General features: G+C 44.4%; 1 protein-coding gene across 2 annotated transcripts in view; it reads right to left on the reverse strand.

Moving 5' to 3' along the window:
* The window catches only part of LOC126522289 (uncharacterized), a 140,225-nt gene that overhangs the window by 65,532 nt on the left and 50,403 nt on the right, over nucleotides 1-24,290 (reverse strand). For both annotated transcript variants that reach the window (XM_055066324.2, XM_055066325.2), the window contains 6 exons: nucleotides 24,133-24,234; nucleotides 23,303-23,407; nucleotides 21,486-21,777; nucleotides 6,792-6,870; nucleotides 5,146-5,224; nucleotides 4,053-4,183 (listed from right to left, as the gene is read on the reverse strand). In XM_055066324.2, the coding sequence (XP_054922299.1) occupies nucleotides 4,053-4,183; nucleotides 5,146-5,224; nucleotides 6,792-6,870; nucleotides 21,486-21,777; nucleotides 23,303-23,407; nucleotides 24,133-24,234 (788 nt within the window). The remainder of the gene's footprint in view (nucleotides 1-4,052; nucleotides 4,184-5,145; nucleotides 5,225-6,791; nucleotides 6,871-21,485; nucleotides 21,778-23,302; nucleotides 23,408-24,132; nucleotides 24,235-24,290) is intronic.

The following is a 24,290-nucleotide window of genomic DNA, read 5'->3' on the forward strand; positions in this document are numbered from 1 at the left end:
GATTTTTCGTACTAGGAAGGGTACATAATATTTTCAGGTTATTGAGCAATAGGAAAAAACAAATTTCAATGTCAAAAGAAAAATTCATTTTGTAGAATTTGAGAGTTGGCGACCAAAAATGTGGTTTCTTGCCATGCCAACAATATCTTCACATTAGCCGTACGTAGCGAAGCGTGCGAAGCTTTCGCATCCACAGCTGACAGCACTGCTCGCAATGGAACAGCACTATCAGAGGAACAATCTATATACAGTCCAACCTATGCAGCATCAAAGCCCATTGGACACTTCAAACAAAGTTTCACTTTAAGATGGCATGTTATTGAGGCAACAGGTGATGTGGTGTTCCCTGCCACCACATTTGTTGTTGGTTGTAGATTTACGACGAATGCATGTCATGTCCAAGAAATCAAGCATGTATCAGTATGGCATCTAAAATTTCCGTAGCTGTTACACATTCTTTCTAGTACGGGTTCTATGACTAAAGAAATCGCAGTCTATCCCAAAAGCTCAAGCATTGATAATGATAGCAAAGTATTACACAACTAATGAAACTTCATAATTAACAAGCATGGCAGCAAACGTGAAGGAGGTCCCGAACCACCCGTCAGACTTGGTGAAAAAAAAAACACCTCCCATGGATAGCACACGCTGCTGTGAACATCGCAGCCAAATTTTGCAGTCGTGCTTGGCACAGAGCTCACAAGCGAAGCGCAAAGTGATCTTTTTCTCGCCACTTTCTTTTCAATAGAAATCTCCTCCTCACTCTTCAGACTGATATATATTTCGTCATATAGCAGACTACCATACATAGCTGACATCAATCAGGAAGGGTTTTTTGATCAGTGCACTTTTTCCTACTGTTACTGTGTATATTTATTGACACAGTTTAATAAACAGGCAGAAGCCTCGAACTAGTATCAAACTACACAAAACTTATGGTCAGACCAGACACTTGCCAGCGCACAGTCACTCCTGGCCACTCCTAGCTCCTCAAGCCTTCGCAGACTTTACAGTATTGAACTATTGTGCAAAATGCACAATTTGGATGTCATTACTATCCGTTGGTTAAGCTGGTGCTGACAAAATTGGTCTGCACCACATAACATGGCCACACTGGAGCACACGAGCACGAGTGCGCACTCCAGCCCTGTCGTGCGTATAGTTAGCCACTACAGTTGCATGTAGCTGGGTCTGCCACCGCAGAGTTTCATAGAAAACTCTATGGAAACTCAGCGAGTCCTTGCTGAGCTCCTGCAGCTCGCTGAGGACAACAGCGTGCTCTGAACGGTATCTCTGGGCGACGTGACTCAAGCACTCAAGGCCCGAGTGCCAACATTCGACGAACAGGTCGTCTGCTTCCCAAGTTGCACACCCTCGAAATGTGTCACCATCATGGTCAAAAGCCACTGAGTTAGGAATCCTTTCAACACGAGTCCGGAGAGCATCATCCAGCGCTTAGCCGATGTGCACGCTGCTGACGTACTCGCGCAAGCAAACATGAAGGTGAAGTCTGTTCAGCCCTCAGAAATTGCGTAATTGTCGCAGAGAAGTGCGAAAGGGAATGTGCTGCTCATGTCGCTCGGTGTGAGAACAGCTGCATGTAGCTATGTAGTACACTGCAGCAGAGCAACGGGATAGCTTAAGGAATAGCTTTGTGGGCACCGCCTCGCTCCACTGTAGCCTTTGCAGTGCATATCACTGAAGGATCGGGATCACCGTCAAGGGGATCCCAGGCAATTTTTACTGAGCTCATTGAAGTACTTCTTGCAACAATGTATTTCTGAAATAGTCTGTTTTTCTGGAGCGCCGCCTCCCGGCACTAGCAAAGGAAGAGAGGGGGAGGGGAGCTCGTTCACAATAATGCGATCAAGTGCATGCGTGTGGGGTGGGGAGGTTAGTTGACGCTTTGCGATTTCTGGCGCACGTCTCGGCAGTGGCTGCACATGGCTACTAGCACAAGCGCGGCTGAATGGATGCACAACAGCACACCCTGCTTGCAAGGTAATCTGCCGCATGTGCAAAGAGTAGGCGTGCCAAGATGGGGTGGCATCATGTTAGCTGTCTTATCGCGCATTTAGTATTGGAGGTTGTGTAATCTCGAGTATCGGTCACGCATTGGAGCAAGAGGCACACGAAGCATTCGCTCCCCACTGGCAGTGTTTCTCATAGTGATGATAGCTTCCCGTATATTAATTTTTTTTGCTCTTATAGATGTTAAGATACTGCTTTATCTGGATTGCACCAATAGTCTAGTCATGCGAGTAAAATGTTGCAAATAGTTACCACATAAACTCATATAAGGGCCGCACCTTTTTTTTTATTTTAATGAGGTGCGGCCTTTACAAAGGACCGGGCCATTTGGTCTTATTTTTCCAGTATGAAATAAACCATAATTCGCCACAATACTCCTTGAGCTGATGTCAAATGAGTCAAAGGAGCTGGCTGCAAAAACTAACTGCACAAACAAAAATATGCCACAGTGACTTGTGTGCTGCGACAAAGGGACATGGAGGAGCCGGTTGTGGGCATGCCACGCCACGTCCCGAACATCAAAGGTCCAAGCACAGCTATCTTCATTTAGTTGCGGTGCATGAAAGTATGCTGCACGCAAATATTCGTTGACGCATGTGTGCGGCGTCAGCATACCAAACGCTAATGCTTCTCAGTTTGAACATATTTTACTCAAATCTTGGACTGCCAAGTCGAGAGTGTGGCCCTTACATTGGTGAAGCCCTTACAAATGTTTCTGCGGTATTTGCGTGTTCAAATGAAAGTGGTGCTCGAACGTCAGTCAAGGTGCAATCGCAGCCAACAGAGGCAGTGCGAGAGAGGCGGAAGCACTGAGAAAGAACCTAACCTAAAGGGACACAGTACTACATTGTTCAAAATCTTTAACAGCGCCACATGCAGGAAGAATAAGTGCAACATGTGATTTTCAGGAGCGAATTGCCACTGCTTGATATAGATATGAAATATCAGCAGTCAGCACAAGGCAGCCCCGAGTCACGTTTGTCACAGCCACAAATACAGTCACTGACCGATTTTCCGGACCTCGCGGGGACCGAAATGTAGTGTGAAAAATCGAACAGTCTAAAAAATTCGTTCAGTCAAAAAAATAAAATTTATTAGGCTTAGAGTGGCTTAAAAAAATATCTCTAATAATTCCCTGCCTTGTACTACACTTCAAGGTGATAATGATAAGATCTGCTTGGCTTTGCACAACAGTGACATCTCCATGGCCTCCGTATACAGTCGCCAACAGCGTCACCAAGATCGCCATGGAGATCGAAGAAACAAGCCACGTTCCTTCGCACCACTTGGTTCTCGCGATGGCACAGGAGGTGGTGCCAAGCCCACAAATGCCAGCCAAGGAAGAGCAGGCATGTCCTCCAAGACCGGAGGATAGTGCATGTACCCCAGAAAATCGTGCTTTGGGACCTAAACTCGTCCGAAAAATCGGTCGCGCAAATTTATTAGTTTTGTGGGAACCCCAACGATGCATTTATTACGTCTGGAATATCCATCAAGTCCAAATTTTCGGAGTTCGAAAAATCTGTTGGCGACTGTACCCCTTTTCCAAGCGTGGTTGAAATACACCAGGAATTAATGCAGGTTCATTAGGCAGCCCTTTTCTTTACAAGCGAGATGATGACTGATTTCTCTGCAAAGTTTCACATCCCAGTGGCAAGCCAAAAAAAAGTGTACGAAGCTGTTTTGTTACATGAAGTGCACACCACCAAAAAACAAACAGATATCTTGTCGACAAGGAAAAGGTGTTCCTGTGCATGCTGCAAACTTCGTTTTTCGTGCTGTGTTCAGTGTAACAAATAAAGAAACAGTTGGAAGTCAGTGCTGCTTATATCTCTCCTATGTTTGCCCCTCGTTTAAGCACTGTTATTCGATGATCACAAATAGCAAATTAGCCTGAATTTTTGCTCCAGTGAGATTTCTTCCTCCCACGACTGCAATCTTAGCAGCACGAATGCTTTTCACCTGAGGGCCTTTCACCTAGTGTGAAAAAGTGGCCCCAAGCACAACTGGCTCACACGCACCGACTGGGCATATCGCTGCATGTCGTTGAGCTGTGCATTGAGTGTCAGGATCTCCTGCTGCTGCCTCAGGTTCACCTCCGTCCGCCGGCACAGCTCCTCCTGGAGGTGACTCGACTCTTTCGTCACGTCCGCTATGAAAAGAAGGATAGAACATTGATCAGGAACAGCGCGCTTGTTGTACAACACCTAAGCCAAGCATAGTACCGAAACAGAACAAAGGCTTTAGGGCCTTTCATTCAAGGTTGATGCACTGAATGGAAAGACTTCACGACTATGAGCATCTTCATTCGGGCACTAGTTTGTTTGGCATTATCACCATTATCCTCTGCTTATTTTGTGTCTGTTGCAAAATAAAGCCCTGTTCAATGGATCTTCAGTTATCTTTGTGATGCACTGCACAACTCTTTCCCATACCTACAAATTTCCTAATCTCAATGCATCGGATCTTCTGGCCCCATTCCATTTATCTTAACCTTGGCACCCACTCTGCGACTGTGATAGATTACTGGTTACCTACCCTACGCATTACATGACTTGCCATTTATTTTCATTTATTTTGCTTAATGCCAACTAGAAAATCAGCTATCCCTGTTTGCTCTAATGATCCACACAGCCCTTTTTCTGTCTCTTAACGTTACCTGTAACATTCATTGTTCCACTGCTCCTTGCACCGTCCTTGACTTGTTCTCAAGCTTCTTTGTTAACCTCCAAGTTTCTGAATCGTGTGTTAGCACCAGTAGAATGCAATGACTGTACTTTTCTTTTCAGGATGGCAGTAAGCTGGCAGTCACGACTTGAATGTGCCTGCCACGTGCAATCCAACCAATTTTCATTTGTTCAGAAATTTTTTCGTGGTGACATCCAAGTCCCCTGTAACTACCCGGTCTAGGTAAGTGTATTCTTGCACTTCAAGGTCTGTCAGAAAACATTAGGATGTACAAAGACAGAAGTGTGCAATTCTGAATTTGACATAGTCAAGCAGTGCACACCTTGCAAACTCCTTCCAACAATCAGGCCCAGAAAAAAAAAACAAGGAGGAAGCCGTGTCTGGATCATTAAGTTGCAGCTATGTCAGGTAGGGGGAGCCACTTACACAGCTGCCTCACGCAGTCTCGAATGAGTTGCATCTCCTTCTTCTCTTCTTCCTCAAGGTGGCTCAGCTGGCTCTGGGACTGCGAGGAAAACACACACAAGAACAGCAAGAACTTTTTGTACAAACTGCACTTGCGTGCGCATTCTTCTGCGTGTTTATACACACGTGCAAGAGATTCCCCATAAAAAGAGAAAGTTGTAAAAAATGTTAACCAGCCACACACTCTATAGGCTGTGTACTTCAGATCTTGGTGCCTCTAGGTGGTGCTGGCTGCAGCTCTACCCTGAGATGATGACTGTGCTCAATATGACAAAAATGATAGAATTAATGATCAATAAAAATTAGGGGTGGACAAATATCAAAATTTTTGAATACAAATACTTAGCTTTGAATATAGAATCTAATATTGAATAACGATATGCAGATGCATTTATTAGCAAGTTTGGCTACTTTAACATGTTGGAACACTGCAATTACATTTGTCGATGGTAAAAAATTAGGCTACTAAGCTGTAATACAAAACTACTGTGTATTTGGCTCATGTTACTTGGAAAAATGAGTCATTCTTACTAGCTGTCAAATTCTTGTCAACCTGCGTCTTATTACACAACATGAAATGCCTGTAAGCTCAGTGGCATTGACCCTGTGCCAGCCATCACTCATCACATTTGCTGTCAAGAAATAAGCTCGAATTGGGGGGGGGGGGGTGGCACTGCAAAAGAGTGCATGCACCCTTGCCGTCTCCAAACCCGTGTCCCATGCAAGTGAAAAGCTAGCTTTTCTGCAAAACTTAGATGCCAGTGGCTTAATGTTTCCTATAGGTGAACTTTCACAAGCAGAACGAAAATATCACCAAATTCAGCCGACAATGAGACACATATTCTTAGATTAGATAGAAACAAATGCTAAGAACTGGGTTCACTTCCACGAAGCCAGCAATACAGTCGATGCGTATCGAATATTCGTACCCTACCGAATATTTGAAAACTTTCCTGTACCTAGTTTTTCAATCAAATAGAAATATTAAAATTATAACATTCAATAGCATTCAATATTTTTTTAATATTTACACACTCCCAATAAAAATACAGTGACACCAGTTCTAACCTAATCATGTAAAACAAATGTTCCTGAACAGGTCACAAAATACAAATGTTGTTCTGTGTGCATAAATAAGGTGCCTCAAGTCCACATTTCAAGCACCTGCACTTGAAAACACGGACATAAAAGAACTGTTACAAGCATGTCGTATGGAAATGCCCTTCGTCAACAAGGTCCCTCTGCCTTACTTATGTTACCCTTCTGATGAAATACTGATATTTCTTCTAATTTATTCAGCTGTGAAAGAAAGGAAACATTCAAGCTAGAGTACTATACTTTTTTTTTTCCATATAGACAATAGACAATAGGGATTTTAGATTTTGCGCACCGAAAGTTTGGGGTGCAAACTGCCATGTTTACAAATGAATGCAAAAAGGTATACAAAATCATGCAAAGAGGGCACAAAAGAATGCAAGCAGGGCATGTTGCTTTGGGTGTGCAAAGGTTCCTTTAGGTACTCAAAACTGCTTAGGTGCACAGAATAAAAAACTCCCAAATCAAACTAGGATGACACGAGTGTGTAAACACAAGTGATGCAATCTCACCTCTGCCTTCAGCTTGCAGTTCTCCTCCTCCAGCTCGTGAATCTTGCGAGTCAATGTGCTCACAGGAAAATCGTCATCGCTGCAAGACAAACAGGAAAGCTCTTTGTGGTGACCAGTGACACTGCAAGTGCTCTGTGGTTTCCTAGAGAGCTGGTGGGGCTCTTGCAGTGAAGAGCTTTCTTTGTTGAGCGAGCCTGTGTGATATTTTCGTGGCACTCAAACCTCCTTGCCACTTCCTGCTTGCTGCAATGGGATACTCCATCACAAACCTGATCGACTCGCCAAGGAATAAAAAGGAGAGGACAACCATACGTCGTCCTGTGTCGCGCTGTTTCTGTTTTATTCCATGTGTTGTCTTTCTACTGCACCTTGCGGATTTGTATAGAACTGATTGGTTGCAGAAGTTAAGAACTGTGCAACAAGTGAAGGAACAAAATATTAATGATATCAAAAATTAATTATGCTACATTCATTTATTAAAGAATTCAAAAAGTTCATTCAATCTTGTCCTACATAGCTTTAGTATATGTACTACATATTGCAACGTGTGGGGATGCGTGACTCTCACGCGTCCCCTGATATGTTGTTTTCCCGCATAGCTCTCGTCTCCTGTAATCCGGCTTCACCGCGTGGCTTTACAGGGCGGTCGGTATGCTTACAGGTAGTACAAGAGATGGCGCGAGTGTTACTCTGCTAACGCCACCTAAAGGCGGGGTTATTTGGGCGCAAAAAGGAGAAAGCCCTTCCTCTTTGGCTCGGGATCGGCAAGCGGCGCGGACGTTCTGCGCGCTCGCCAATCTATGCTTCTGCGAGACCGTCTCGCGAAGCCTACCCCAGAATGGACGAACACGATCGTTCGAACGCGTGACCGTACGCGCGAACGACCAGGCATTGGTGGCTAGCATGGAGCGAACATATTCGCTCATTATCTGGTCGCGGTGAGTCGGACTTCCGCGATTTGTCGCACGCCCATCGGCATGTTTTGTGGATAGCAACTCGGCTTGCAGGCATTAGTCTATGAAAGGTGCAATAAATTTATTGATTTATTTATTTAACAATACTGTCAACCCTCTTGCGAGAATCCTTACAGAGAGGGTTATGAAAAAATATAAAAGAAAAGAACATGTGGAATAATCACAAACACAGAATACATTGGAATCAAGCGGCGCACTCGCACGGATAGTCATCCAGAGTTTGTCTGAATTGAGACAGATCAGTATGTTCCACAACACGCATCGGTAACTTGTTCCACATTTCAATTTCGTTGGGGAAGACGGAGTACCTGAATATATCAGTGTGAGCGATATAAGCTTGGATAGATCGATTATGGTTAGTTCTGAAGCTCCATTTGCCAGCTGCCAGTATGTATGTTTCCTTCCAAATATTTATTTGGCCTTGGAGTATTTGGAATAATAATTTCAACCGATTTTTTTGTCCACGCGTTTCTAGCAGGTCCAGTTTAGAAAAATGGAGCATTTCTGTGACTGAATCAGTCCTTCGATATCGGTAGCACATAAAGCGCACCCTGTACCTCTGAATTCTCTCTAGTTGTTTCTTCAAATAACTTTGGTGAGGGCTCCATACGTCTGACGCGTACTCAAGAAGTGGCCTTACAAAAGTTTTGTAAGCGGTGAGTCTTACATCGCATGTAGCACCCTCCAATTTTTTTCGCAGGAAAAATAACCTCCGGTATGCCTTTGAACAAAGATTATTTATATGTATGCTCCACGATAGGTTTTCTGTTATCGTTATTCCCAGCTATTTAAACTGACTAGTATTTACCAAATACTTGTCACCAATAGTATATGGAAACAAAAGACGGCCCCTCTTTTTTGTGGTAATATGTGCGTATGTTGATTTAGAATAATTTATTGCCATACTCCATTTGTTGCACCATCCGCTTAACCCCTTTTAGAAAGTTATTAAGTTGGTCTGCTGTGTTTCATACTGTAGAATAAAATAAGCAGTCATCCGCGAACAGTTTAAGATGTACATCTGGTTCCATAACGGCAGAAATGTCATTAATACACACCAGAAATGAAAGCGCTCCCAGGACAGATCCCTGCGGGACACCTGAGAGCCCTGCCAGTGAACCAAAGGAATGACCATCCATTCTGACCACTTGGTTGCGATTCGTTAAGTATGCTTTAATACATTTTATTATAGTGGCATTAAGGCTGGTTGTTTCCAGTTTGTAAATCAGCTTTTTGTGTGGCACCTTGTCGAAAGCCTTGGCAAAATCTATGGCGATTACATCAATCTGCTCCCTGACATCAATTGCCATTGCAAAATCATGAATTGTCTCTATGAGTTGGGTGGTAGTGGAAAGGCTTGTTCTGAATCCATGCTGGTACGGGTAAAGTAAAGAATTATTTTCTAAAGGGCGAATGATATGCTTAGCTATTATGTGTTCCAAAAGTTTACAAGAAATGGATGTAAGAGATACAGGCTGGTAATTATTCACTATTGTTCGATTGCCACCTTTAAACACCGGAATACCTATTGCACTGCGCCAATCTTGGGGTACAGAATGAGTTTGCAATGATTTTTGAAAAATAAGTGTCAAGTGACACGCCACCCATTCAGCATATCTTTGAAGAAACTGAGTCGGTATGTCATCTGGTCCATACGCTTTTTTTGCATCTAAATTAAATAGCTGCTGAAATACGCCTTCCTGTGTAATTATATGTTATCCATTTGGCTAGGCACTGTGCTTTTCGAACTAACATCGACGTCATCATCGATCGCGGTGAATACAGATGGTGAAATGCCCTTGTGATTGTTTGCACTACTGTGTTGTCGTTCCTTTGTCCCAAGAGCAGGGGGGAGAGAACCCTACAAATGGTAACGAAGAATGCCGCAAGTAAAAGAAGAGAAGGACAATAAGAAGGATAGAGTAGCAGTGGGTCAGGGGAATAGTTGATTTTTGGAACGGCTGAGATTTGGGTGTGTTGTGTCCCGCTTGGAACTCGTTCAAGGCACCAGACCCCCATTAGAATATTGTATGCATTTGCATTGTCATTGTTAAATACTATTGTTTATTATACACAATTTATTAATTATATCCCCTTCGGGCGCTGTGTCCCCGCGCGGGGACGTGAACTTCGCGCGCCGAGTCGCGTAAAAGTGCAAAGAAAAACGTCGTTGTGAATGCGCCAGAACATGCCCCCCGAGTCACTTTAATGGACAAGTGGCGCCATCCCATGCCAAGTGAACAAAATGCTGCCGGAGAAGCGCGGGAAAATGGATGCGACTAACTTCTACGGAGCGAACTGTAAGTGCTTCTTGTTTTCTTTCATTTTTCACTGTTAAGAGTGTATGCTGAGTGCCGCATTGACATTTATTTATTATAATAAAGCCCCATGAATGCGATATAACCGTTGTCATTCTTATCGTCAACATATTCAGCCTTGCACGTGCTTTCGAATATTGGCGTCCTCCCCCGGGGACATGGCGCCTCAAACCTGCCTTTGCCAACACGCTCCTTCTCTCAGTGCGCGGCGTCAGTCCCTCATTGACATGAAGAAAACCTCTCATTTTTCCAGGGATTTCCAAGCATGGTTTAGAAAGAAAGAAGCTGGATGACGACACAGCTGAAAAAATATTTCGAAGAATTCAAAACGGCGATATTTCTGACGCAGATCTCTCTGATGACGAGCACAAAGAGCAAGAGACACGGCATACGGTAATGGTGCATGTTTTGTGATCCCAGGCTTAGAAATAATTTTTTGCTTCTTTTCAGACTTCTGCTACAGATAGCACTGTGCAGCGTGCAGGAGCATCGCCTGGGGCACCTTGCACGCAGGACAAGCAAGTGCCAGATGCATCATTGAAGAAGATGAATACGTTGAATTGGGTGGCCCAAGCTTTTCAGCCTAAGAACACCGATTGCACCTACAAGCCTCAAGGTGGATCAGTACCTCAAGAGCCCATGGCATACTTCACTCGGTATTTTTCACCCACGCTTTTTAGTGATCTAGCAACATTCACTAACATGTACGTGCTCCAAACAGATGGAAATGTGCTGGGAACTTCTGCAGAAGAAATCAAAGTTTTTTGTGGAATTCTCATGCTCATGGGAATTCTAAAGTTCCCGAGAATTCGCATTTATTGGCAAGCCTCGACAAGAATTCCAGCAATAGCGGAATCTATGACAGCAAAGCGATTTTTTAGAATTAGAGCCGCACTGCACATTACGGACTCAAACGCTCCTCGTGACCCAGCCAGCCAGGACAAGTTCTGGAAAGTGCGCCCTGTCATAGAAGCCGTCAGGTCACGATGGTTGCAGCTGGAACCCCGGGAGCACAATAGTATAGATGAGCAAATGATTCCTTTCACAGGCCGTGTCCCTGCAAAACAGTTTGTGAAGGGAAAGCCAAATCCAGAAGGGGTGAAGGTGTTTCTCCGCTGCAGCGCCGATGGCTTAGCTCATGACCTTGAGCTGTACCAGGGTAAGGGAACAGGAGTCAGTGCGCAACATGCACATCTCGGACTTGGCGGGTCAGTCGTCATGCGTCTTGTCGAGGAAATGCCTAAAGAAAAGAACCTGAAGTGCTTCATGGACAACTATTTCACCTCAGTGCCACTCATCCTGCAGCTGAAGGAAATGGGCATTCTTGCCAGCGGTACGATACGAGCCAACCGCCTGCTCAAGTGTTGCTTAAAAAGTGACAAAGAACTGAAGAAAGAAGGTCGGGGAAGCATGGATGAGAAGGTTTCCAGGAAAGGAGACATTGCTATTGTGAGATGGCAAGATAACGGAGTCGTAAATATGGCATCCACACAAATTGGAATTGGTAATGTTGGAAAAGTGAAACGATGGAGCGAGGCAACTAAGCAGCATATTGAAATTGACTGCCCAGAAGTGATCTTAAAGTACAACTTGTACATGGGAGGGGTCGATAAACTCGACTTCCTAATGTCGCTGTACCCCCTTACGGCAAGAACCAGAAAGTGGCCAGTGAGGGTCATGTCTCACTTTGTGTCTTTTGCGTTGTGCAACAGCTGGATAGAATACCTGAGACTCAAGTGCCGACAACCTTGCACAGAAAAGTACTTTGGACATGATGGCCTTCCAAACAGACATTGCTAACAGCCTAATCGCATGCAGCAGAGCTCCTCCAAAAAAGCGTGGTCGGCCAAGCAGTGAATACCCTGAGCCTGTTGCGAAGAAGGCAGTACCGCATTTGCTACCGACCGTAACCATCAGGTATGATGGCTACAATCACTGGCCGGAGTATGTCAGCACACCGAACTCGCAACGCTGTCGCCGTGAGGGATGCAAAGCGAAGTGCCGGATTCGCTGTCGAAAATGCCACGTGTTTTTGTGCGTGTCGGCACACAACAATTGTTTTTACCTTTTTCACGCCAAGTAGGCTTTGCTTTAATTTACCAATCAAATCATAATCCATTAATCGCATTCTGTTCCAAATATTTTGCTAAGAACACAATCGCACGTTCTGTTATTGCTGTGCTTTATTTTTTCTGTATTGAGGCGCCCTGTCCCCGAACGGGGAGAGCGCAAAATACAATCAAAGAATAAAATTTTTGTTCTAGTTTCTTAAAGACTCGTCATTTGAAGCGTAAAGAGCACAAAATGATGCTCATATATTTTCTTTAATGCAAAGATTTTATTCGCGCCTGAAGGGGATATGTGGTATTGTTAAAACATGCCACTTTTCTGCTCAATCTGTTCAATTTTTTGTGTGTTGCTGATTAAGGTTGTTGTACAATTGTATTTTTCATTTCTGTTATAGTGTGCTTTTATAAATGTCTTTCTAACTTGTCGTTTTTCTTACTGTTGTTGCTGTAACTAAGCTACCTTTTTTCATGCATACCATGTACTGAAGGTTCCAATTCAGCCTTTGCCTCCGGGACTCACTACCTGTGTATTCAATTTTGAAATAACAACCTTACATTACAGTCAACTTCCATTAATTTAACCCTTATGGTCTCCATGAAGTTGATCAAATTATTTAACAAGTCGAATTAAACAAGATGAAGAAAAAAAAGTCAATTTCACCCAAGAAGTGAAAACTTCAATAGCAATAGCAAATTAGTTCACAGATACCTATATGCAGTGAGGATAGTAGTCTTATCGGCTGCATAAACTTGTAAACATAGATGTACTAACTCAATTAACAAGCATGGTGTCACGAAAGGGGGGATGAAGCACACCGCCTTGCGGCGTGCTTCATCCCCCCTTTCTGTTATTGCATGCATGAGATTGAGCTGCAATTGTCCACTAACCCTGGCACGCTTTCACTTGCACATACAGCACATTACATGTGGCGACGATTTTATTCCCCTCGGACTTTATGCGGAACCTCACGGCGACGCCGACAGTGACGGCACAAGTGCGCCTGGAGTGTATGTAATTGCCATCCCAATAAAAAGCCAGAACATCGCTGGTTCATTTGGCAGTATTTGCGCAACTCTAACGCACAACCAAATCAAACAGGCGGCCGCTTCATGCATGTCCAAAGCAGAAAACTAATGTAGAAGCGACACTAAAGCTCCCAAACAAAGTATAAATCTAATGCACACCAAATTTTTTACCAAGAAAAATGGGCAAGGATGCAATGACAGCAGGTTTCCTAAAGCCAGCTTCCCCGCACGACCTTTTAAAATTAGCTCCGCCGCAATACAGTTGTGTTGTGCAGTAAAGCATATAAACACAGTTTTGGTTTTGTCTCCGGTTGCACCACAGACTCAGTTTTCGGCCCAATTTTTGGGGAGAAAAGAAAGGCGTGCGTAAGAATAAAATAAATACAGTAATCAGACATTGTGAGCTACTGTTATCAGTTAAAAATCTTCCTAGGGCAGGAAAAAAACAGGCACTTCCAGTGAGAGACGACGTGCAGTACATGAATTCACCGTACCCAAAGCTCTGCTGAGACATACTGCGACTAAGGAGGTTGCTGGGAGTGTCACCATGGAAGTCTTGCAAGGGCACGCTGAGTAGACAAATTCGAATTATCACGTGAAGACCAATTTTAGGATAGAAATAACAAAAGTTTAGGCCAACATAAATCCCTAAGCAGCAGACAGGACCTTTAGTCAGGATCGAATTAACGGAAGTCTACTGTAGTAATAAAATCTGTTTCCGATTGGTGATAGGTGTAACAAAAAGAGACAGGAAGACAGCGGTGTGGGTTAGAGAACAAACAGGCATAGCTGATATTCCAGTTGACAAAGAAAGGAAGTTGGGCAGGCCGGGTAATGCGTAAGGCAGGTAACTGGTATACCATTAGTTACAGAATGGGTACCAAGGGAAAGGAAGTGCAGCGAAGGATGGCAGAAAATTAGGTGTATGATGAAATTAAGTAATTCGCAGGCATAAGATATAATCGGCTGGCACAACACAGAGGTAACTGGAGATCGCTAGGAAAGGTATTCATGCTGCAGTGGACATAAAAAGGCTAATGACGATGATGATGTGCCTAAAAGTGATGATACGTAGTGTTTATTGGCGCAAGGGCCAAGTGTGGACAAAGAGCGCCAAGGCAGTGGTGACGAGTACTGAATGAACTAATGGCTGATGTGATGTGGCTGTAGAGAGGCCTAAAACTAAGAGCTATAAGTTGCATAAAATAGTCAAGCAATAAAAGTATGAGAATGGCTGAAGTAGGGTATGCTATAAGTATAGGATGTACAAGAATGGTGTAATAGTGTTACATGAATAAAAATGGAAAGGTGATTGTTGTTGACGAATAGCACAACAGCCTCAGCTGATCCCTTGAGTACAAGGGCCTGGAGGCATGTGCTAGAGCAAAGGTTCACATCGCAACAGTGGCTTCTCGCAAGAGGCCGTGTTACGAATTTCTTGCACAGAAAACATGCAGCGTGTCAACGTCGCTTAAATAGGCTAAGGTAGATTGCATGTGAAATAGCGGTTCTCTGCCTAGAAACAGTGCCAGGTGAAGTGGTATACACAGACTGTATGCTAAAGGGAAGTGTTTTTTCCTCTCGGCTAGTGTTTCGCAGCATTCTAGGAAGACATGCTGAACACTGAGTGTCTCCCCACATCTACTACATATTGGACGTTCACCGCCACTCAACAGAAAGTTATGTGTACCGTAAGTGTGCCCTATTCTGAGACGACAGAATAGGACATCACTTCGTCTGGACTTGGTCAGTGATGGCCAGTATCCTAAATGTGGCTTAACTGTGTGGAGTTTATTATGGGTTTCAGAGTCCCATTTATGCTGCCAGTAGGTTCTGAGTTTTTTCCGTAAGTATGGTTTTAGGTCTGAGACCGGAACGGCTGCGGACATGTTGGAAGCTTTTGTGTCTAAGGAGGTAGCAATTCGGTCTGCCAGGACGTTACCTTCAATACCTCTGTGTCCAGGCACCCAGCATATCGTTACATGTTGGCCAGAGGCATAAATGGTACAGAGGAGAGAGAAAAGATCTGCAATTACTGGATTTGTGTGGTTGAAGCATGACATCAATGTTTTCACAACACTTAATGAGTCTGTGTATATGACCGCCTTATGTAATTTGAACTGTTTAATGTGTTTCGCAGCCGACCACAGTGCATACGCCTCTGCTGTAAAGATGCTTGTTTGAGGGTGCAGAACATCGGACTCGGAAAAGGATGGGCCGATGGCTGCATATGACACGCCAGCATGTGATTTGGACGCATCTGTGTAATACTCTGGACAAGGGTATTTAAATTGTAATTCCAGAAAATGCATATGAATGCGCGCCTTTGGAGCGTGCTTCGTTACCTCCACAAATGACGTGTCACAGTCAATGATTCGCCACAACCACGGTGGAAACGGCTTGGCAGAAGCCATTAGACTATTTTCACGGATAGGAACATCCATCTCCTCGCTCAGCTTTGTCACACGGATCGAGAATGGCTCTTTGGCTGTAGGTTTGTTATGAAAGAGTGTTGCAGAGGTCATATGTTTATGGTGGGATAACAAGGATGGTTTTTGTTAGCATGTACTTTCAGAAAATAATTAAATGTAGAATATGACCGCTGCAGATCGAGCGACCATTCATTTGATTCGACATAGAGGCTTTGAATCGGACTCGTCCTAAAGGCGCCGGTGGCGAGGCGGATACCAAGATTATGCACAGGGTCCAGCATCTTGAGAGCACTGGGTGTAGCTGAGTGATACACAACCGCACCGTAGTCTAACCGCGATCGTACAAGGCTCCTGTAGAGGTTCATGAGGCATTTCCTGTCGCTTCCCCATGTTGTATGTGACAGTATTTTCAGGATGTTCATTGTTTTAAGGCATTTAGCTTTCAAATACTTGATATGGGGAATGAAGGTTAGTTTTGAGTCGAGTATTATGCCTAAAAATTTATGTTCAGTGTTGAGTGGTATGTGTTGTCCATGCAGCATAATATCAGGATCTTGTATCAAACCTCTCTTTCTAGAAAAAAGTACACAGGAGCTTTTGAGGGGGTTTAGCTTGAAGCCATTTTCATTTGCCCATTGTGAGACCTTGTTCAGTCCGAGTTGGACTTGGCGCTCGCAGACAGCAAGATTACAAAACTTAAATCCTAATTGCACATCGTCTACATATATTGAATAAAACATTGAGGATGGAATGACTTTGTGGAGGGAATTCATTTTCACAATGAAGAGGGTGCAGCTAAGCACGCCTCCTCGTGGCACACCAGTCTCTTGAGTGAATAGCCTGGACAGGGCATTGCCCACTCTAACACGGAACGTGCGGTTAGTCAAGTGGTTTTCTATCATATTTAGCATGTTGCCGCGTATGCCCATCGCAGAGAGGTCTCGGAGGATTCCAATCGCCATGTTGTGTCATAGGCTTTCTCCAAGTCCTGAAATACAGAGAGAAAAAATTGTTTGTGTATATAAGCCTCCCTAATATTTGCCTCAATGCGGACTAGGTGGTCTATTGTTGACCTACCCTCCCTGAAACCACACTGAAGGGGATCAAGTAGACGGTTGCTTTCCAGGAAATAGATTAGACGCCGATTTACCATTTTTTCATATTACTTACACATGCAGCTTGTTAGTGCTATTGGCCTATAACTACTGGCTAATGCGGGGTCCTAGCCTTGCTTATGAATTGGGATGACAATCACTTCTTTCCATGAGGATGGAATATGCCCAGATACCCACATGGTGTTATAGAGGGACAGAAGTGTGTTCAATGTTTCTGGATGCATATTCTTGATCATTGCACACATTATGCGGTCACTACCTGGTGCTGAGTTGCTGCAGGAAATGAGAGCAGCCTTCAGTTCAGCGAGACTAAAGGGACAGTTGTAAGGTTCATCTGCTGCGCATTTTCGTTCAAGGCGCTCTCGCTCTATGCGTTCCTTGAACTTCAGGAAAGTTGGCGAATAGTGTGATGCACTAGAAATATTTTCAAAATGCGTACCCAGGAAGTCTGCCTGATCTTTCATGGTGTTGCCTTGAGCGTTTACTAAAGGAAGCGGTTGTGCTTCCCTGCCCTTTAATCTGTTCACCCTGTTCCATACCTTACCCTCATCTTTGTAAGAATTGATACTACATATGTACCTTTCCCAGCTTTCTCGCTTAGCACCTCGTCGTGTTCTTCTGCCCTGTGATTTTGCCTTCTTGAAATTAATGAGGTTCTCCGTAGTTGGAGAGTCACGAAGCAGGCTCCAAGCTTTATTTTTTTTTTTCCGTGCCTCTTTGCATGCGTCATTCCACCAAGGCAAACGACGCTTATTGGCAAGTCCGTTAGTTTGTTTTACGCATTTTTCAGCGGCGTCAAAAATAAAACCTGTTAAATATGCCACAGCATCATCTATGTTTAAAGAACTCAAATCATCGTACTGTAAATATGTGATCTCTTGAAACATTTTCCAATCCGACGAGTCGATTTTCCATCGGGGAATCTGTGGAGCGGGATCAGCTCGTTTTGTTAAAGTTAAGAGAATAGGGAAGTGGTCACTTCCGTAAGGGATTTTTAGGACCTTCCAATCAAGGTACGTCATTATAGATGGAGAGGTTATGGTTAGGTCTATTGATGAATATGACCTATGTGTGGTGCTATAAAAGGTGGGTTCTTTTTTATTGAGAAGAACTGCACCGGTACATAAAAGAAAGTCTTCTATAATAAGCCCTCTTGCATCACATCGCGAGTCGCCCCATAGTGTATTATGTGCGTTCACATCACCTGTTAAAATGAATGGTTCCGGAAGCTGATTGACTAGTGTTTCAAGATCCCTTAGGTGCAAGCGATGTTCGGGTGCTATGTAGAGGGAACAGACCGTAACCAACCTGTCGAAAAGAATCGCCCTAACCGCTACTGCCTCAAAATTAGTTTGAAGGTGGAGGTGTTGGCAAGCAACTGACTTCTGGGCTATAATAGCCACGTCACCAGACGCGGCATGGCCATCATCGCGATCTTTCCGGAATAATGTGTATTGTGTTAAGAAATTTGTATTTGATGTTTTCAAGTGTGTTTCCTGAACGCAGAACAGCCTAGGATTAAATTCTTGTATTATTTCTTTGATATCATCTAAGTTGCTTAGAATGCCACGGGCATTCCAATCAATAATTTGTAAATCCATTTTATGAGGATGAGAAATGTTCTGTGTTCAGGTGTTTAGTGGTGTACTTTAGGTAACAGGACTGTCGTCTGGCCCTGTTATGGGTTTTTTGTTTGTTTTGGCGAGCTCGAGAGAGCCATGCCGGTGTTTCGGCACCAAACGTGCCGGTGTTGTGTCCATTGCCTCCTGGGAAGCACTGGACGCCCGCGCGTGCGGGCTTCTCGTTTGTTTGTCAGACCTCGCCTGGCGAGGCGTGGTCTTGAGGCCCGACGTACCCGGGGTAGCCGGCCTCTGTGTCTTGGTAGGTGGCGCAGGTTTAACTGCTTCCACCTCGGGGGCGGGGGATGCCACAGCCAACGACTCGCTGTGCGCGGGCCGGGCAGGTGGCGCAGGCCGGTGCGGCGCTGCCCCCTGACGCGTCGCATCGGCGTACGTTTTGGTGTGGAATGGGGAGCACCTTTTTCGTGCTTCCTTGAAAGAGATATTTTCGTGTACTTTTAAGGTGATTATTTCCTTTTCTTTTTTCCAGTTGGGACAAGATCGGGAGTATGCTGGATGTTCACCTTCACAGTTTACACAGTGAGGTGTTGCTTCACATTTATCTGAGGCGTGGCCTTGGGCTCCACATTTCGCACATGTAAGTTTACCACGGCAGCTCTGCGATCCGTGGCCAAATCTTTGACATTGGAAGCATCTTCTTGGATTAGGGATGTATGGTCTGACAGCTATCTTCGTGTATCCAGTTTCTATTGTTTGTGGCAGATCGCAAGTGGCAAAGGTGAGGATCAGGTGCTTTGTAGGAATTTCTTTATTTTCTCGTCGGATAATGATTCTTTGTACGTTAATTACATTTTGCTCTTTCCAGCCTTCTAACAGCTCTGTTTCGGACAAGTCAATGAGATCTGCATCAGATACTACACCGCGTGCTGTGTTCATAGACCGATGGGGTGAAACGGTAACAGGTATATCTCCAAATGCCACAAGTTTATTTAGTTTGCTGTGCTGTTCCTTATCATGGATTTCAAGGAGGAGATCCCCGCTCGACATTTTGGTGACCATATAGCCTGGGCCAAGTGCATCAGTCAAGCCTTTAGCAACAAGGAAAGGAGATACGGTTCTAGCTGGTTTTTCTGTTTTTTCGCTGTGAACGACTTGGAATCGGGGGAAAATTTCTTTTGGTTTGAATAGGCTTAGAATTTCATCAGTGCGTCCCCTCTTTTGAGGGTGACGATCAAGCAGACGTGGAAAAGCAGGTGTTCCCATAATATTTCGGACATTTTCGGCGGCAATGGCGGCCACCCACCATGGAGCCCAACAGGGGGACGCTGTAGCACTTAATGTGTAAGGCTGCAGACGCCAGCCGTGCATTGCTGCTATAACCTAATATAACATACCCAAGGGAGGGCACATACACAAGGTTAACCCTAGCCGCCTAGAAAAATTAGGAAGTGATGGAAGAGAAGAGATGATAGGACAGTAAAAGAAAGAAGATAGGAAAGAAAAAGATTGAAGAGGGGGACAGGAAAAGGCGACTGCCGATTTCCCCCGGGTGGGTCAGTCCGGGGGTGCCGTCTACGTGAAGCAGAGGCCAAAGAGGTGTGTTGCCTCCGCCAGGGGGCCTTAAAGGTCCGAACACCCGGCATCGGCTCAACACCCAGGATCCCCCTTTCCCCGGACACGGCTAAGCCGCGCACGGCTACACGCGGGAGGGTCCAACCCTCGTGTGCTCGGGTCCATGGTGTCGCAACACACCAAACGCCTGCTCACGCAGACGCTCCTGCGGGGGTGCCTAAAAGTATGCTGCTTTTACGGCAAGAGTGGACAATGAACTTGCTCATCGATATCTTCTCAGAATGTGTGCATGCCTCCTTTACTTATCACACATAGCCTCTTTATTTAGGCAGTATCAAATGCACTAGAACATAGGAGGGCTTTGTGATTCACTACTTAAGCTGCTCTATAATTCAAGTGCAATTAGGAAAGAAAACTCAATATCGTCTAAATAGAGCATGAAAAGCTTGATGTGAAGTAGGTGAGCACTTGTAACAAAATAACTTTCTGTTTGGCGAATTGGTAAGGTTGACAATAACAAGTGGTAGATAAGGTGCCGGCCTTGTCAGGTATATTTCATCAAGTACAGTAGAAGCTTGTTGATATGATCCTGTTCCTTATGTTTTCTCAGCACCAATGTTCATCAAGAACACAAAAAATGGCCCAATACAGTTATGATCGGTTTTTTTAGCGATTAATACGATACTGAAGAACTCAATCTTTGGGCACCCAAATTTCGTCGATGAGATTGTACATTTTTCTGCCGCTCCATCCCACGTGAACAACAAGCATGCATGATTGAGAGCAGTAAGTGCCCGCCACAGCTGCTTCCTTGTAGTACTCATCGGCCCATGTCACGTGAAAATTCCAGGCTGCACTCAGTTGCCTTTTCGGGTACCAGCAAATATTGTGGGTCGTCACACAACACATACGTACATGTTTTAAATGTTATCATATTTTGCATGTCTCACCAAAACGTATTAAATTTAACACTAAGATTGTCAGACGGGCTATACATGAATTTTGACTTTAGGTGTGGCTTCACGCCAGTTTGACTCTCACCTCAAGGTGTGGTTTCACGGCATTACGACCTGCACTGCTGTGAAACCAGCTTTAGGGCACAGTTTCCCGCCATCAGTGCCACCGAATAGGTGTGAAACGAACACGGCTATGGGCAAAGATACGATGTGGACAATGCATGCATCTGCGAATTGAGACTGTTTTTACAAAGATTTGGGGATTGTACACAGTTATTTCTGCATGTTATATGGGCGGAAATATCTCTTTTTCTCGGGGTGTTGTAATTAGGGGTGTGGCTTATACGCAGAATAATGTGCACTATATTTATTTGTTTTGAATACTTCTAAAATTTCGAATACTCAAATTCAAGCTGAAGCGAATATCGAATAGCACATTATTCGATCGAATATTCACACAAGCCTACGTTCTACTGTATCACTGCATCTTAAAAGTCATGTTACTTGGCTACTGTGACATTTAATTCAAAGTCAAGTGGCTTTCAGCTTAGACATAATCCAAAGATCCAAGCAAATTAGTTCAAGTTGGTCCTCAGACACTGCAATGCAACTCAGACGGGAGAGCAGGGAACGAAGAGGATGAACTACTCACTCGGTGGGCGAGGGCAGGGCAGCGTCGGCCTCCTCCTGCGCCGTGTACACCTGCAGGAGGGAGGCCTTGAGGGCCAGCTCATGCCGCAGCTGCGTAAGCGACTCCTGGGCCTGCATCAGCTCCGCCTCAAGGGCGTCCGTGCGGCAAGCCAGTTCTCGCTTCTCGCGCAGCAGGCCTTGCCCAATGTGGGCCGCCAGCTCCAGGTCACGCTCCTTCTCCTCCAACAGCCGCGTCAGGGCCTCCGGGTCGCTATATGTTCGTGTCATTTGGCTCACCCGCTCTCCAGACACCACTGCAAGCGTGCATGGGGACATGTTACCCAACTTTCTACATGGCCTGACAGAGTTGTAACAAGCTCCGCAACACGATGAAGAATGCAGATGATGGGACAAGAGATACAAGGGGCTGCGGTGCTGGGTCCACGTCTTCTGTCCTGCCACCTGTGCCACTGCGTTAAGTTGTCCTAAAACTTAAAACAGACCATAGGGAGCCTGACAAGGAAAAGAACGACCAAAGAGAACTAACCTATGGGAGTAGGTTAATATGGTCATCCTAGGATCGCGTCTTTCTTTAATTTATATTAACGATCTACCAGCGCATGTATTGTGTTTGAAATCATACGTTTGAATATGATTGTGTAATCTACCACATGGTTACCAACATATTTGACCCACACATTGATCTAAAATGACTTTAACGAAGTACAAGATGGTGCAACCGCTGGCTAATGAACTTAAATCCTAACAAATATAAACTTGTGTCCTCTCGCTGCCGTAACCCCCTCAGATTTAGCTATTCAATCACTAATGTTCAGATATCATCAGCCCAATCATTCAAATACCTTAGTGTCACACTAAGTCTTGTGATCTTTCCTGGTGCTTGCAACTACTAACACCACTTCAGTGGGTAATAAATCACTGGGATTTCTTAAGTGATGCCTACATCATACTCCACAACATGTCAAGGCTTTGAAGTTTATTCTGGCCTACAAATCATTTGTAACATCAAAACTTGAGTATCCAACTCCCTTCTCGAACCTGCATCCAACTTATATCATAAATGCACTCATGTAAGTACACGATGGTGCTACTAGGTCTATCCATTCTTCGTATTCATACAATATCAGCATTTCATCATTGAAAGCGGAATCTGGTTTGTTAATGCTTGCTTTTTGCCAAAAGTTGCCATCCTCTTTTTCCTGTGCTCGTTTTTCCACAGTTCACTCAATCATCTACTGTACATCACGCCCCCTTCACACAAATCTCATCGCACTAGTCAGCTGCTTCAAGTTGCATGTGCATGTGCCCAGACCACCACTTTTCAAGCCTCATTTTTTTTGAAGAGACTGGAATGGCCTTCCACACACCACCACAGCCATCACAAGCCCATCTACCTTTGCTGAAGATATTGTCACCCGTATTTTAAAATGAAAACCTGTTTCTAATATTCATTTTATTATCCACCACTTACGTAATACCATCTGCAATGGGTTTATTTAAGGAAATGAAGTAAAAGTGAAACTGAAGTTTGCATTGAACACATTACAACATCAATTTTGCTTTTGCCAACATGTGTACTTGCCTAGTGGGACAGGTCTGACATGTTCGTTGCAGCAGAGACAACAGCTGACCATGCTTCACATTAAGACTCGCACTACTGTTCCCATCGCTGCTGACACTGTAATTCACACTGCGGCTCGCTGCAGCTCACACTGCCACTCACACCATGATTCACAATCTGGAGTCTGCAAAACTAGCCTGCCAGTCACTTGGAACTTCATCACATGTTGAGCAGCTGTTGTCATTGCCTGCACTTACCAAAGTAGTTCAGCGTCTCTTGGATAAGTTCAGGAGGCAAGTCCAGATTCTCCGGGCTGGGAAGACACGGTGATGGAATAATCGACCAATCTTCCTTGTCGTAACCTGTTCCATGAAATAGCAAAGACAGTAGCCTTCAAATTCCCTGTAGTTGTGCTCAGTGAAACATTGACGTTGTGAGCCAATAGAACTGCTCCAGTCGGTATCTCCGTCCTGCCTTTGCCTTTCACATCAACACAAAAAAGGCAGCACAAATACAGTGCATTCATCTTCCAATAGAGCAAACATATTTTAGACTTCCAGACACCTCCAGGTACTTTCCCCTCTCTCATTGTTGCCTTTTTGTTCCTGTGTATCCCACATGCAAGCATGTGCAAAAGCTTATAATAATAATAATAATAATAATAATAATAATAATAATAATAATAATAATAATAATAATAATAATGTTTATTTTCTTTAGAAAAACTGGCATGTGTGGAGATAAACCACGCATGCCAATGTGTGTACCATCAAAGAAAGCAGACCAAACATAAGCCAGCAGTATTGCTTTAGAACAAGAATTAGCATACTGATCACGCTGCACACATCTATGGGTGGGGTCAGGCGCTGCCTAGCTTCAAAGTACAGCACAATATATACGTCCGTGCAACAACTACCCGTGGCCCCCTATTTTCAAGGTAAAGCAGTACTTTTCAATCAGTTTTATAAAAATATACAGACGACAAAGCAGGAACATTTAGCTAAGCTTTTGTTCAAAACAAAAATACAGAGAGCAGAACATGCTCGACACACTCTATATGCTATAAGTTGAGGAGAACAGTACTTGCCTCCAAACTCGGTGAGGGTGTCTGCTCGCAGGCGGTACCGAGGCAGCTGTTCTTCGATGAGGCTCACCAGCTCCACCTCGGCACCATTACTGCAACTCAGATCTGCATGGCAATGGTGAAACCACTAAGAGCACGCTCACGACGACTGTGAAGACACG

This window comes from Dermacentor andersoni, chromosome 6 (genome assembly GCF_023375885.2).
Source record: "Dermacentor andersoni chromosome 6, qqDerAnde1_hic_scaffold, whole genome shotgun sequence".
Lineage (NCBI taxonomy): Eukaryota > Metazoa > Arthropoda > Arachnida > Ixodida > Ixodidae > Dermacentor > Dermacentor andersoni.